Here is a 14,729-nt window from a genome sequence, read left to right as displayed (position 1 = left end):
AAACCTCATCGGTCAAACTGGGACAACCTTAAACCCCACAAAACCATGTTTGCAGGAGGTTGGTGTGAGAGGCTCAGAGCAGGACATCAATTTATCAAAGTTTCTTGTAATTAATACATAGACTGTCATATTAAACTGACATAAAAAATTCTGTACAAATCAATCTGGAGCTGTACAATTAACTGTGGTTCTGCAAGACCCACGTGGTTACTACTTAAAATGGGCACTAGGAGGTTAAAAATACTGTTTCTTCTCAGAGTTACTTATACTGCCTCAGAATATTAAAAGTAAAATTTTAGAACATCTGGTTTTCCTTTCCACTCCCTATGATATCATGTTTTCCAAGCACATTTGGCAGCTCAGTGTAAAGATACAGGCAGACTAAACATACAGGGCAAAGTCGAGTCAAGATGAAAAATTCCAATGTCCTGGATGCAGTAAGTGTGTTTCCTATCTCCAGATTTCAGTTACACAAGTGGTATAATAAGGGGTTTTCCCCCCTTGGTAACTCAAGTATTCTTCAACCTACTTCTTCCTTGATGAGATGGTATACCACATATGTGCCCTCTAGAGTTTTGGCTGTGTCTTTGTAAGTAATTTTTCGTGTATTATGGGATATTCAGAGTCCCTGTACGGCGAGATTCAGTTATAGGAAAAACTATGTTTATGTTTATGTTTAACAGGGTCAGATTTTGTATGTACTTTTCTTTATCTCACTCTGGGAGATCAGATTAGCTTTCTGTATTTCTCCTGCCTAAAAGGAAAAAAAAAAAAACAAAACACTGCTACAACCTCTGCCTTCTCACTGCTTGGTTTTGTGCCTCCCAGCCTGGAACTGGAAAAATGAACCAAAGCTGTCCCAGGAGACTTTCTTTCCCATGAATTTCCACAGACTGCAAAAAAGACAGAAGAGGGCTGTTATAACAACTAAGATTTCCCATTTGACTGATTTCTCACATGTATTTTATCATATCTCGATGCAAACTTTGTCTCTCTTCCTCTTTACCTATTTTATTATTTTTAGTAAGTCACATTCAAAACACAGATTGGTCAGGACAAACACACATTTAAGCTTTGCACATATATTTTATTTGTGCACAAGAAGCTATCTGACTCATATATGCTCACCAGCAAACCTAGAAATCCAACATCACTTTTTTTGCTCTAAACCTTAATTTCTCTGTTTCATCAAAAAAACAGTGTGGAAATGCAGACATGCCTTAGGAATCTAACATGACAGTGTGTGCTTTATTATTTCGTATTTAAAAGCAATTTATATTATAATAACTATATATCAATGCAAGAAAAGTACATATTATCAAAAAGAACTACTGACAAAATAATAGTCCCAGTGGTTATGCCCTGAATAAAACTTAATGACTAATCAATAAAACTATAACTTTCACCCTGGTGCAATTTGGACTAGTTTATATATTTCTATTGATCAACTAAGATTAAATGTGAGGTCTTGCTTTGTGCTATTTTTTTACAGGTGTGTTGTAGCAAACCTCCAAATCCCTCTCTCAGGTATTTTACAGCTTAGTTCTCCTCTCACACCCATCAGTCCAAGAGGAGAAGAAAAACTAGCAAAAGCAGAAAAATTAGCTGAAAAATGGCTGTTACAATATTGCAGTTTCCACACCATTAAGTGACATTGCCATTTCAATGACTACCAATATACATTTCTCTGGCCTTCGAGTAGCAAGAGCCAAGCACGAGACAGCCCTGAGCAACTCATTTAACTGTGCTGCACCATCTCTGTCAGCCCCAAAATGAAAGCAGTAAGTGCCTGAGTTGTAAGGGTCACAGACTACAGACCACCTTGGAAAAAACAGGGCAATAGGTTCTGCTGGAAGGAGTCATTTGTAGCCAACTGTTTTTTGGCTACTGCTAATTAAAGTACCCAGTTACAGTTTTCTCACAGAAGCCTCACAGGCAGAGGGAATATACTATAAATAACCCACTTGACAAAGAAGAGTGTTCTGGATTGGTTTTCTTCCCAGTGTATTTTATTCCAAAGCACTGGCATCTCTTCACGAGCCCAACTGTCATTTCTCTTGATTCTGCAACAGCACTCGAGAAGCTTAAAACACCTCATGGATCTGCTGTTCTATGAGGTATCAGGAAACAAGGAATTTTAGGGCTATGCACTGCCATGGTGGTGAAGAACTTCTTGCTGATTTCTAACAGCCTTTAGAGAATTTTCATGGAAATAAGTTCTGTGCCTTGCTTTAAGTTAGAAGTCATAACCTGACAGCACAGGCTCTAATTAAGATCAGAAAGAATCCACCTGAGGGAGCAACACAGACATATCCCACCCTAAATCTATCACCTCCTATCTACCATTACCAGAGTGGTTATAGATGCTGCACTCACATATCTTCATGTCCTTGGTATGTTAAATTAAGTTTCCTGGCTAAATCCCATTCAATCTAATCAGTAACATTTCCACAGAAGAATGAAAATTAGTTGGGGATCAAAACTGAACCCACGGAGAGCAGGGAGAGCTGAACTGCTTCCCGTGGGAAACAGCCAGGCTGTGCTGCTGTAACAGTGCTGGTGTTAACCTGAAATGGCACAGGCACCTCCACACTCCTGGTAGCCTCAGATCAACCTACACCTCAGCTAAATCACCATGGGAAAGAAAAGAAAAAAAAGCAGTTAATAAAAGCAAATATGGAACCACAGACACAATAAATTTTTCTGCCCCACACCACAGGCCAAGTTTAAGTTGCAAAAAAGCCAGAAAAGCCATTTTCATACAGCCCACTCCCCTACCCCAAACTTGTGGAGACACATCAATTCACACTCCATTTTATCAGTGCAGTGCCAGGAAACGCCCTGTGTGACAAAAACTAGAGAGAAGAGGTGGCCAGCACTGGCAGGAACAGGATGGACTGTTTACAGTTCAACACCCATCCCCAAACACTGCCAAGGCACTGTGCCAACAGATAAAAGTGAGAGTAGTATCTGGGAAAAGGAGGATTTCGCTGAACCTGGAATATATTTGATTCAGCTAAGCCAAAGCAACCTTGCTCTTTTTGTTTGCAAATAAGCTCAGATAGTTTTTAAAAACAAAATATTCAAGCTTCTGGGAAAAAGTGTGTGGATAAAGTGCCTTTGGTATTTACCTCCAGAGGAGGAATGGTCATAGTTTGATCACACTGAAAAGTGTTCTCTTTCAACACCTGCCACAGTCTATTTGCACAGGAAGTTGCTCTTACAAAGGGTCACCTACCAGCTCCTGCCAGAGCCCCACTTTCAATTCTGTGGATTTACAGGTTGTCCAGTCATCCTGGCATTGTATGTTGGTGATGAAATTAATTTTAAAATCTCAAACGTTCAAATACAGCCTTGGTATTTCCTTAGTACTGAAAACCTTTCCTTCTTTCAAAATAAATAAAATAAAACCTAAAAAATCTAAGGAGTTGTCAATGTAAGCTGGGAAACAGCCTACACAGGGCAGATTGGAAAGTCAGGAGGGCAAGAAGTATTTTGTTACTTAAATACAATAGGTTAATGTTATTTCATTTCTAAGTTACAAAACAAACAAAAAATCACCCCCCCCATTAATTTCTGCCAAGTCCATGCTGTTAACAAGGCAAGGGCAACCTAGAGAGGCTTCTCTTGTGACCTTCCTTAATGATATCTAAAGTGTTTACTGAATTTGGTCCTGGTTATTTTGGGTATTGTATAAACCTGGGCAAAGCAAGCCATTATTAGCAGCTTCAGAACCTGCTATAAACAAAGTAATGGATTTAATGGATAAGAAACACAGCAACTTTTCAAAACAGTGGGAGGAAAGAGTTTTCTAAAAGCCTGTATATAGAAATTATTTCCATTATTCACATGCATCTTTAACCTGCAATAACCCAACCAACACATTATAGTAAAGGCTGCAGCTATCAGAGAGACCATGTGAAAAGCTGTCACTAAAATATACAGATGATCATCCCAAGGGAAGAAGCTTCATTAGATTATCCACTATATTTTCCACTGACACAGGCTTCATTGGGAAAGCTTACATGCTGTTTGGTACATGAAATCACACAGCTCTATCCTGTAAAGGTTTATTTATGTTTTTGAACAATCCACACTTTCACCCTCTACTGACTTAGCAAGATCAGCCAACAGACCCGCAAAGAATTGTTAAGTCGTTTACTCACTTTGAAACAATCCTTACAAGTGCCAATTTGTAAGAACTCTTACAAGTATGGTCAACACTCAAAAAGATACAATGCCAAAGCTGAGTTTTCATAATTGAATGGTTTCCTCTCCTCTCATGGACACACAGTATATGAACTTCTTTCTTACCACTTCCCCCAGGGAGGCAGCCACCATGTGTGTTGCTGGAGACAGGTAAGATGAAGAGCCATGGGGCAGCACAGATTTCACATTCTCATACGTGATAAAAAATGCAGCAGCTGAAAATTCAAGAATACAAGAATTCAAGGATGTTTTTACACCAAAACAGTACAACAGTATCGACAAAATCTGGGGGATAATTCCTGCACAGGTTTATGCTCCTGGGTATCCCAGCAATTATCTCATTAATATCAAAGGTGACAGAGACAAGATGTGTTAATTAGTCATGAACGTCCAGTACATTTTGAAAAAACGGTATCTTCCATATTCACAGATAGAGAGAAGATCTTTGGGTGCAATTGAATGGATGATCTTTTTTTGGGTGTGAACAAAAAACAACTGATTAATTGAAAAGAAAAACAAACCAACCCAAAATTCATCAAGGTGCTTGATACAATTCTACTCTCCTTCATGTGCAAAACTATTTCAGTAGTAGTTCATTAATAACTTCTTCCCTGCTATCGTCAGTTTAATATTTTGCAATTTAGTGCTATTTTTTTCCCCAAGCTTGTCAAAGACTTGTAAAAGTTTTGTGCAGTGAACAAAAACCACACAAAACTAAGCTGAGCACAGCAACATGAGCTGTGTTTATTCACTGCAACAGTCAACTACAAAGGCACTTACACCTTAAGGGTTATTCCTTCTCCTAAAGATAATTTCAGTTCTCACTTATACGTTGGAAAGATAAAACCACAGTTCAGATTTTGGAGATGTAAAGCCTGGAAAAAATGACATGTCTTGCGGGGGAACAGATTTTAATTGTACAGAAGGGCCATGTGAATTGCCTTCTGCTAATCAAAAGATGCTTATCACCTCAAAAAGAGATAACAGAGCAGCCAAGATAAAGAACTGATTTTTTTTATATCACCTTATGAAGGACATCAAACATCTGAAGGTGTCAGTGGATTTGTCAGCAAAGTTCTCCTGACATTTATGTCTGACAGCATAGCTTGCTGTTTTTTCATCCCTCCCTACAAAGACAAAATGGACAAAGGCAGCAGGAATTTCAGATGCCTTTTCTCTGCAGGAACTACAAGTGTTTACTTTTTAAAAAAGATCAGTTTCAAAAGTATTTCGAAAGTATATTGTTGCTCAAGCACTTTGGACTTTGATTCATTTCCAGTGCTGTGGCAGAGTGGATCATGACTAAAGTGTCCAGGGCAAGGTAGACTCAAGCACTCTTTGGCACCTAGAAATGTTTTAGGGTGCCCCTATAAGTAAGGCTTATATATCCAGGTACCCTTCCAAGGAATTAGGGTTGCTTTTCAGAGTGAACATGCAGCAGCCTTCACTCCAGGCTTGCTCAGAGTTTGCTCAATACTGTACAATTCTAGAATCTGCTCTTCACAGCTGGACATGGACTCACAGAATCCAAACAGGCACCTGCAGGAGAGGAAGCCACGGACACGAATGCCCTATACAACATAAATTCCCACTGAAATAAGACAAAGCATAACCCAAAGACAATTTACCATTTGGAAAGGATCCTATCGCAGTAGAAGGAACACCAGCATAGATGCCACGAAAACCACCAGCCTTCCTAAATCCTTGAGGACTCTGCAGTCTTGTTTTTACAGTGTCCAGGGGGAAAAGGATCAAGTCAACACAGACACCAGCAACTCCACCAGCCTTCAAGACAAAACCATGGAATAAAGCACATTAATACCTTCAGGGATGAAGCTGTGATGCTTGTGTGAGAAACCGAGACAGGACTAACCCAAAGCACTACTGACTGTGGCCTTCCTGAGGTCAGTTTATAAACTGATGGTCTTACACAGACCTCAGTAGCTTCTATAGCTATAACAGGGAAGCTTGAACAGAAGAAAGTAATAGATATTACAACTTTTAAACCATTTTTAAAGTATTTTCAAAACAATCTCAATGTTTTGCATAGTGCAAGCAAAGCAATGCAACACTTCCCCACTATACAAAAGAGCAAGACAGTGGATGTCACTTATCCACACAGCACTGAGGGACCAACACCTCCAGGAGTTGTGTCATAAGATCAGAGAAAGATTGAAGCAATTCTGCTCCCCCTGTAAGCATCTCTAGAAAGCACATTCACATTTTTCCAGCAAACTTCTTCATTTAAAGTGTTCCTCCCACCCCATTTCCTTTGCTGAACAAAGCCTAAAGTAAAGCTGCCTTTTTTTTTTTTTTTTGCTGATAAAAGCCTAATAAAAAAAATCATAGAATCACAGAATGGTGTGGGTTGGGAAGAACCTTAAAGATCCAAACCCCTTGTCCCACTAGACCAGGTTTCTCCAAGCCCCATCCAACCTGTCCTGGAACACTTCCAGGGATTGAGACATCCACAGCTTCTCTGGGTAACCTGTGCAGGACCTCACCACCCTCACAGGAAAGAATTTTTCCTTAATATCTAATCCAAACCTACTCTCTGTCAGTTTGAAGCCATTTCCCCTTGTCCTGTCACTACATGCCCTTGTAAAAAGTCACTCTCCATGTTTCTTGTAGGCTCCCTTCAGGTACTGGAAATCATATTCAATAAAGATGTTTTCAAAGTCATAAGGAAAAGGGGAAGGTTTTTAACCAAAGCAATTCATAAAACAAACCCCTAAAAAAATTGGTTCAACTAGAGCTCAGTCTTCTTCCATTGTCTGTGTTTCTAGATGACTGTGTTTTTTTTAAGTTACCCCATGGCATGGCTGATTGTAGAAAATAATTACTTGGCAAAAACAGGGAGACGAGACTGAAATAAACAGAAAATCTAATTAAAAAAATAAATCAATAGTTAGCATTAATCCATTATGATACATTATTTGGATGCAGTGCTAGAACACAAAAGACAGTTTGAAGTCTACTTCATATAGAATAGCACACGAGAAACAGCTGCACAGATTTTTAACTCTGCCTGAAAACAAATCACATGTGTGTTACTCTGATAATTTTTTTCAGGGCAACAGAGGATTCAGAGAGGTGCTCACTATCTACTACTAAAGGTTTAATCAATAAGTTAATTACTCTTTTAATCTAGTTGGCTATTTTGCATGCATTGATTTTTCTTCACTCCTTCTCATCAAAATCCTTATCTGCTCAAAATAACATTGATCAGATTTAATCAGATTTAATCTAGCCATCTGTTACAGCATGAATCAAAAGTTACTAATTGCTTCTTTAAGTTCTCAAAGTTCTGTATCTTAAATGTCATTTAAATTCATGAAGCAGCCAACAGAGCACCTGCCAGCAGGCGACATTATCTGTGCTTACTCATCTGCAGAGAACAGGGATGATTTTGGGATAATAAAACATCTAAAACACACCTTCTCCCTCATCTGTCAGTAACAGTAGTGTTATCAGAAGTCAAAGAGGTGAAGAGCCTTTACCAGGAGTTGGACATACAGGTTAAACTTATTTAAGAGGAGACCGAGGGCTCATTGTGATCTGCAGCTTCCTCACGAGGGGAAGAGAAGGGGCAGGCACTGACCTCTGCTCTGTGAACAGGACCCAAGGAATGGTCTGAAGCTGTGTTAGGGGAGGTTTAGTTTAGATATTAGGAAAAGGTTCTTCCCTCAGAGGGTGGTTGTGCACTGGAACAGGCTCCCCAGGGCAGTGGTCACAGCACAAACCCTGACAGAGCTCCAGGAGTGTTTGGACAACACTCTCAGGCACATTGTGGGATTCTTGGGGCTGTTCTGTACAGGGCCAGAAGCTGGACTTCAGTGATACTCGTGAGTCCCTTCCAACTCAGGATATTCTATGACTTTATAAACTCCATCACAACAGTTAAACAAAACCAGGACCCAATTCCAGGGCACTGAACTGTGACCAAACAACCTTCCCCTGGAGTGTTTGGGGCAGGGAGCTGAACTCTCCCCCATCTGTCCCCACACCAGCCCAGGGCACCACATCCCTGACTCCCACACAGAGCCCAGAGCTAGCCCTGGAAGTTTCCAAGGATGTCCCCAGCCATGGCAACTGGGGGTCTCACCCCCTTGCTTAAAAGCAGCTTTTAGGGTGGGAAATGCATCACTAAGTCAGGGTCTCCCTGTGTCCCCAGGGTGGCTGCTGAAGCCGTGGGGGGATGAACCACAGCCATCCCTCAGCTCAGCTCATCACCCTGGCAACAAGCAGGGATGCTATAAACTGTGGAACATTTTGTAAAAATTTCCTTAAGAAAGGATCCTTTGATGTTTGATCTTTGTCTGCTTTCAAACCTAATGAAGAAGAAATGAGATTCAATCAGTGTAACAGAGAGCAGCCACCAAGCTCTAAATGATGTTCAGGTGTTGGAAGGACACATTACTTGTTGGTGGAATTGCCTGGTTAAGGTTTAGGGCTCAACACCTTTCAATGATCTCAGACAAAGAGGGAAGTTACCAAAGCTTGGGAAGAAGGTTGTTCCACTGATAGTGGACACAGAATTTACAGGCCACAGGGACAGTTGGCAGAGCCCATGGATAAGAAGGAAAGAAAGAAGAGAAGGAGAAAAGAAGGAAAGGAGGAAAGGAAAAAAAAAGGAGGAAAGAAAAGAGGGAAAAAAGGAGGAAAAAAAGAGGAAAGAAAGGAAAAAAAAAGAGGAAAGAAGGGAGGAAAAAAAAAGAGAAAAGAAAGGAGGAAAAAAGGAGGACTCAGCAACCATGCTGAATAAGCTCCAACTGGGTAAAAGGTAATTTACAACAATCGACCCAAGAAACTCGCCGACCCAAAAGAAGAGAAAGACTGAGCATATCGACTAATTACCATAAAAACCAGGGAATAATTAACCAATAGAAGACAGAATACTAATAACAAAACTACCCAACTTGTAGCCAATGAACACCAATGGGTTTGTTTGCTAAAACGCATAAATAGTGAAAAGCTTTGGTAGTCGCGGTGCTGGCTTTGTGGATTTCCCGTCGCAGAACTGTAAATAAACCAAATAACTCCACTCTGTGTGTGGATCGATCTCTTACACACCCAGCGAAAGAACCTATTTTGGGCGCGCTCACTCACCGCCAAGGCCACCCAGGACTCCCGTGGCTCCATGTAGGGGTGATAGTCGGCGGTGGCGGCCCAGTTCAGCTCCCTTGGCCCCGACACGGGATCAGCGGGAGCAGCCCCGGCGCTGCCGCTGCACCCCGTGCGCGCCCATGGGCGCAGCCATGTTACCGCTCCCGGCCCGCGGTCACGTGAGCGCCGCTCTCACCGCGCCTGCGCGCGGGCTCTGCGCATGCGCACCGCGGACAGCGACGCCGCTACCCTTGGCCGTGCCCTTGGCCGTGCCCTCAATTAGCGCCGGGCGTTAATTAGTTATCGCTTAGTGGCGGTGTGCTCTGTGCCAGCAGCCCAGCCGCTCCAGAAACGGGGGGAAGTGGTTCTTCCCGCTGCCTCTGAGGCGCCGATGGGTGCGCCAGAGGTGCCCGCGGCCCCTGCGTGGGGTCTGTTTGGAAAGCAAACCTGTTGTACCCCACTGGGGAGAAAAAAGATACTTTAAGGTAAAAACATTCCCGGAATTGCTTGGAATTTTTCCTCGGTTGATGTCTTCACGCCGAATTTTCTCGCCTTTTGTACGTAGCTGGTGATGTCAGATAACTTTAATAAAAGTCGCTTAATAAAGAAAAGAACTTTTGTGTTTCAAGCATTGCACAAGATTACATCAACTAAATAACGATCACATCAACCAAAAAAATATGCGTTAGATGGGTGGAGAATGTATTAGATAGAAGGGTTCACGTAAATTCTACTGTATAAAAGATAATAATTTTTTTATTTGATTTGTGGAAACCTCCACCTTGCACCACGTGCTGAGTAAACAACATCTCCTTTCTAAACCAGAGTCTCTGTTCAGGGAGCTCCTAAAATCGGCCACAATGTCTGCAGCACAGAGCACCCATGCAATGGTGCTGCTGGCACCATCCAGCACACACTTTCCATGGGATGCACCCCCTGAACAGGATCAGAGCCATGCACAGGGAAATGGATAAACGCTCCCGTCCAGGGTCATATCTCCTGCCTCTTCTCAGGAGGTGTGCTGGCTCTCCTGGAGGGGAAAATGCCATTTTTCACTCTCGTTCCAAGCACTTTTATGTTCTGTATTTGTGCCTTGCTGAGGCCTCTCCCCCTCTCCACGAAGGGCGTTCGAATAATCAGCGGTTCCAAAAGTTGAAAGGAGGATTTTGGCACGGAGCCCTCACGTAATCCGCACCCAGCAGGAAACCACACTTGAAATTACGGGAAATGTGACTGCAGAGGAGGGAGAAAGGGCGAATGTTGGAGAGCACTGTGGCGCAGGCAGAACCAGAAGGGCTTCAATTCCAAGATTTCCTTGGCTGCAAGCACATCACTTGGGATGACTTTTGGACGCAGCAGTCAGGAATGTGATGATGCCTCACACTCCTGGCTTCAGGCAGCTCAGCTCATCCTCATCAGGCTGCTCAGGGTGTTTGCAGGTGGGAAGCGCTGCGCTGGCCTGGGCTGTAACATCTGCCCACAGCAACACTGTGATTGGCATGAAAGTACAATTGCCAACTCCAGAAAATTTATTACAGCTCCTCTACAACCCTGTGATTTTTTTTTCTGAGCTGCCTCAGTCCCCAGAGACAGGTGGTGTCAGAGCAGCCTTCATTTCATGTAGTCTTCATTTTCATTTTGAGTGAAAAGCTCAAAGCTCTACAGGCAAAAATAGAAAGAACCTGAATGTCATATTTCTCAACTTCCTTTGATTTTTGAGGCAGCTCCTTGGTTTTCTGGTCCTAACTTGTAATTTTTATGATAATTTGGTGAATTATCAATATTTTGTTTTAGTTTAGGCTTTGTAGTGTTTATTGAGAAACACTTCTTGTTTTTATATCAGGGATGATCCAATAAATGGTCTCCTTTGACATTACTACCACACCTATCCCCAGTGTGACTGTCTGACCACCTTTCCTCCAAAGCCTGAGAAGTGAAGCCTAAGGTAGGCAAGTTTGCTGTCCTAGGATTTAGTTTGTAAAAATTCCCATGGCAGGGGGGTTGGAATAGATGATCTTTAAGGTCCCTTCCAACCCAAACCATTCAATGATACTGTGAAAACTTTGATTCTGGTTCCTGGAAGAAGCAGGAGCCACAGTTATGTGTTCCAGCTGTAATATATACAGCTGGACTGTGAGCAGTAACATCCACCAGAACACCTGGCTGTCTGAAAGAATCCTGCTATTTCCATAGAAATAAAAAGGATCTGAAATCTACCATTTGCAGCTGGTGTTCTGGTAAGGGGTTAAATGAATGCAAAAGCTGAAAGTTCCTCAGTTTCCAGGTCCATGTCTGTCATTAAATTAGGTGCTCTGGAGCGATATTGAGGGGAAAATCAGACATCTGCCGTAAATGAAGCGTGGTTTTAGAGTTACTGCTATTCCCATACAACCTACTGATGGCAGCACTTAAAATGAGACCTTATTACCCACATGTGCCCAGGAGGTCTCTTGATGTAAAGGTTCTTGGGGTCATAGCAAGCATTTGTCACATTGTACAGTGCAAAGCTTTCAGATACACTCTGTGGCACTGACTTTTATTTATCACCTTCTGTCAGGAGAACTGCTGCTGCATCAGGGAGGTCACAACCCCCTATTCTTCCAAGCCACTGTCCTGTCTTAAATGAACAAGTTCTGCTTAATACCACAGGCCAAACATTAATCTTTGTGCCAAGTCCTTGAATGGACTCTCCCCAGGCTTGCAGAGTAAGTTGAGTGAAGAAAGAGATCCTATTTCTTGTGTTCTTTCTCCCTTTTGAGAAAATGCTCTCCAGCATCTCCACTGCAAAGAAGAAGATGGGCTGAGCAGAAGAACCAGGCACAGGTACAGGTGGTGTCGAACTTCACCTGAATGACAGATGTTTGTGGTCCCATGTCTTTATTAGATCCTGTTCTCCTCTCGTTCATGGTCCTGTGCCTTCTCCCGAGTCTGCTTCCAGCTGTGGCTGAAGCTCAGGGGCTGGAGGGTGAGCTGAGGCGGTTGAGGAACAGCCATGTGGTGCTTGTCACAGGCACTGTGAGTGCAATACTCTGAAGTGGAGAAGAGAATAAACACTTGTGTTCATTCTGCTGCAAGTGCTGACTCTGCAACACCAGGGCAGCTTGCTGGCCAACATGTTTTTGCTCAGCCCCTCCTTTCATCTTCTTTTTTGCTCCCTGCTCCTTTTTCTCTGCCCTCCCCTGCCTGTGGCTGCAGGTTGTTCAGAATGCTTTTAAAAATGACCATTATGCCTACACCACCTCACCTGCCTCCCTCAGCCTTTGCAGCACATAAAGGCCAAGAGATGAAAAACCTTTTCATTACAGTGGGATAAAGAACGTATTGCATCTGTGGATGCACTGAGTGGGATATGAGCTTCCGACAACATAGCAATCCTCTAGCTTATACTCTGCAAAAAAAGAGACATTGTAGGGAGGGAATATCAGCCACTGATGGCTCTTCTCTGTCAGGGCTACTTAAGCACCATTTTTGATTGATTTCACATTATAAATCCTTCTAATGATACAACGCTGCACAAAAATGCCTGTATGTGTGTACCTGTGTATATGTAGTCATGTCCATATGCTTGTTTGCCTGCATTTCCTCCCCCAGTTTCTAGCTGCTGTAGGATGTCTGACACCAGCAGCAGAAGATATATTGATCTGGTCATAACATATTAAGGCTGCTGAAGAGCAGATGTTAAAAACAGACTTCTTGGCATATATCGGCCCCCGGCGGCATCGGTCGCACACATGTTCCAGTTTATTTATTGAAGCAATTGCTCTCCTCGTTCTGCTCATTATCTTCCTCCTGGGCAATTCAGCCACATTGGAGCCAACCCCTTCCAGTCAGTCAGCCCTTCTTGGGTTGTCATTTTTGCTGTAGCTCGGACAACGCCCAGCAGCTTTTCCTTCCGGAGAAACTGGACCCGTCCCACTGTTCGTAAAAGCAGCTGGAAATCTATCAGCTGCAAAAAAATTTATCCTGGCATAAATACAGTGAAAATAAAGACTCAGGGATCCCTTTGATTTGATAATAAGCAGGTGCACCATGGGGCCAGGGAAATCAGCTGAAAGGGGAACTTGAATAGTACAACCACATACGGCACCCAAGAGGCTGCAATGCACCACAGGAGCACATCATGGCTAAGAACAAAACACAATCCTTTGACCATCAAAATGCTGTTTGTCCCATTTTATTACAAACAAACACAGAACTGTGAAATTAGTGCAGAGCAAAGGGCTTTTCCTCTGCAGGACGGCAATGTGGCTCCACACACCAGAGAGGTGTGACACTGGTCCTTCTCCAGGAGGCAGCATTGTCACCAGCCTCCTTAAACATCTGACATGCCCACACTAAGGTGAGGGCTCCTGCCAGATTCTTTTGAAAGTACAGACTTATATTCTGCAGCTTATTTCTGCCAGGGATAGGGCAGCAATGCTCCTGGTCACAGTTTCAGTGTAGTAGAATCTGAGAGGCCCCTGATTCCAGGGACCTTTTGCACAGGGAAGCAGAGCCCTGTTCCCAGGACTTACCCTCAGGACTGATATTTGCCTCCAGCTGCCACCCCACTGCCTGGTGCCCCTCTGTGTGCCCAGCAGCCATTCTGCAAACCTCTGTCTATGTGCTTTGGAGCTGCCTCCTTCAGAAAAATGAAAATGAGCTAAATATTTTCCTAATATCTAGCCAGCAGTGGACAGCTGGACTTGGATGGGCAGGAGTTTTTCCAACCTCTCCCCCATTTTCTCAGACTCCCTTTTCCTGCCTTAACCCTCCTGCAAACTACAGGCAAAGCTGGTTTAATGTGGATTTTAGATTATTTTTTGCCACTTATACACCATTAGTTCCCCCTCATGCTTACAGTAGTGTTCCCTGTTCTTAAGAAGTCTGGCAGGGTTTAGAAATTTTGCTCAAATACTAATTGCAGTAAATTTTTATGGAAACAGATGGGGAAACCAGACAGCCATAAATTTAATAACTCCTTTGAGTACTTAGCAGCAGAAACACTAGTCCCCAAATTCATTAAGAAAAAAGGTGATTAATGATGATATAGATTGTGCATAATGATAGAAAGCTTTAAACTGTACAACTTTTGGATGCTCCTCATTTATTCTGCTTTATTGGCTGCCTGGACAATTGAAGATGAACAGTCTGGGAAAGACAGAAAACATACATTTTAACTACTGAGTAAAGTAAGTGAAATAACCATCCAGTGGCGACGTAGTGACCTTTCCATGTGAACACGTCTTCCAGAGGCTCTCTGCAGTAAGTCTTACAGCACAGCTGAGTTAATCTAATATTTCCATTTTAGCACATAAGAGAAATGAAGGAAAATCTCAATTATGGCTGTAGTTGTGGTTATAGTCCCTGACACAGGAATCACTCATGTCTGTTCTCAGCTCATTTTGTGGCTGATGCAATGACCTAGTTGACTC

At 42.7% G+C, this 14,729-nt stretch overlaps 1 protein-coding gene across 2 annotated transcripts in view; it reads right to left on the bottom strand.

Annotated features, from left to right (window-relative positions):
- The window catches only part of SLC25A26 (solute carrier family 25 member 26), an 86,327-nt gene extending 76,852 nt beyond the window's left edge, over nt 1–9,475 (bottom strand). For both annotated transcript variants that reach the window (XM_027640186.1, XM_027640187.1), the window contains exons 1-3: nt 9,319–9,475; nt 5,838–5,994; nt 4,315–4,424 (exon numbers count right to left, since the gene is read on the bottom strand). In XM_027640186.1, the coding sequence (XP_027495987.1) occupies nt 4,315–4,424; nt 5,838–5,994; nt 9,319–9,351 (300 nt within the window). In that variant the 5' untranslated portion in view covers nt 9,352–9,475. The remainder of the gene's footprint in view (nt 1–4,314; nt 4,425–5,837; nt 5,995–9,318) is intronic.
- Nucleotides 9,476–14,729: the final 5,254 nt, after the last annotated feature.

This window comes from Corapipo altera, unplaced genomic scaffold, assembly GCF_003945725.1.
Source record: "Corapipo altera isolate COAL_440 unplaced genomic scaffold, ASM394572v1 55, whole genome shotgun sequence".
In the NCBI taxonomy this organism is placed as follows: domain Eukaryota; kingdom Metazoa; phylum Chordata; class Aves; order Passeriformes; family Pipridae; genus Corapipo; species Corapipo altera.
Note: the sequence above shows the minus strand (reverse complement) of the source record. Positions and strands in the feature narration are given on the sequence as shown.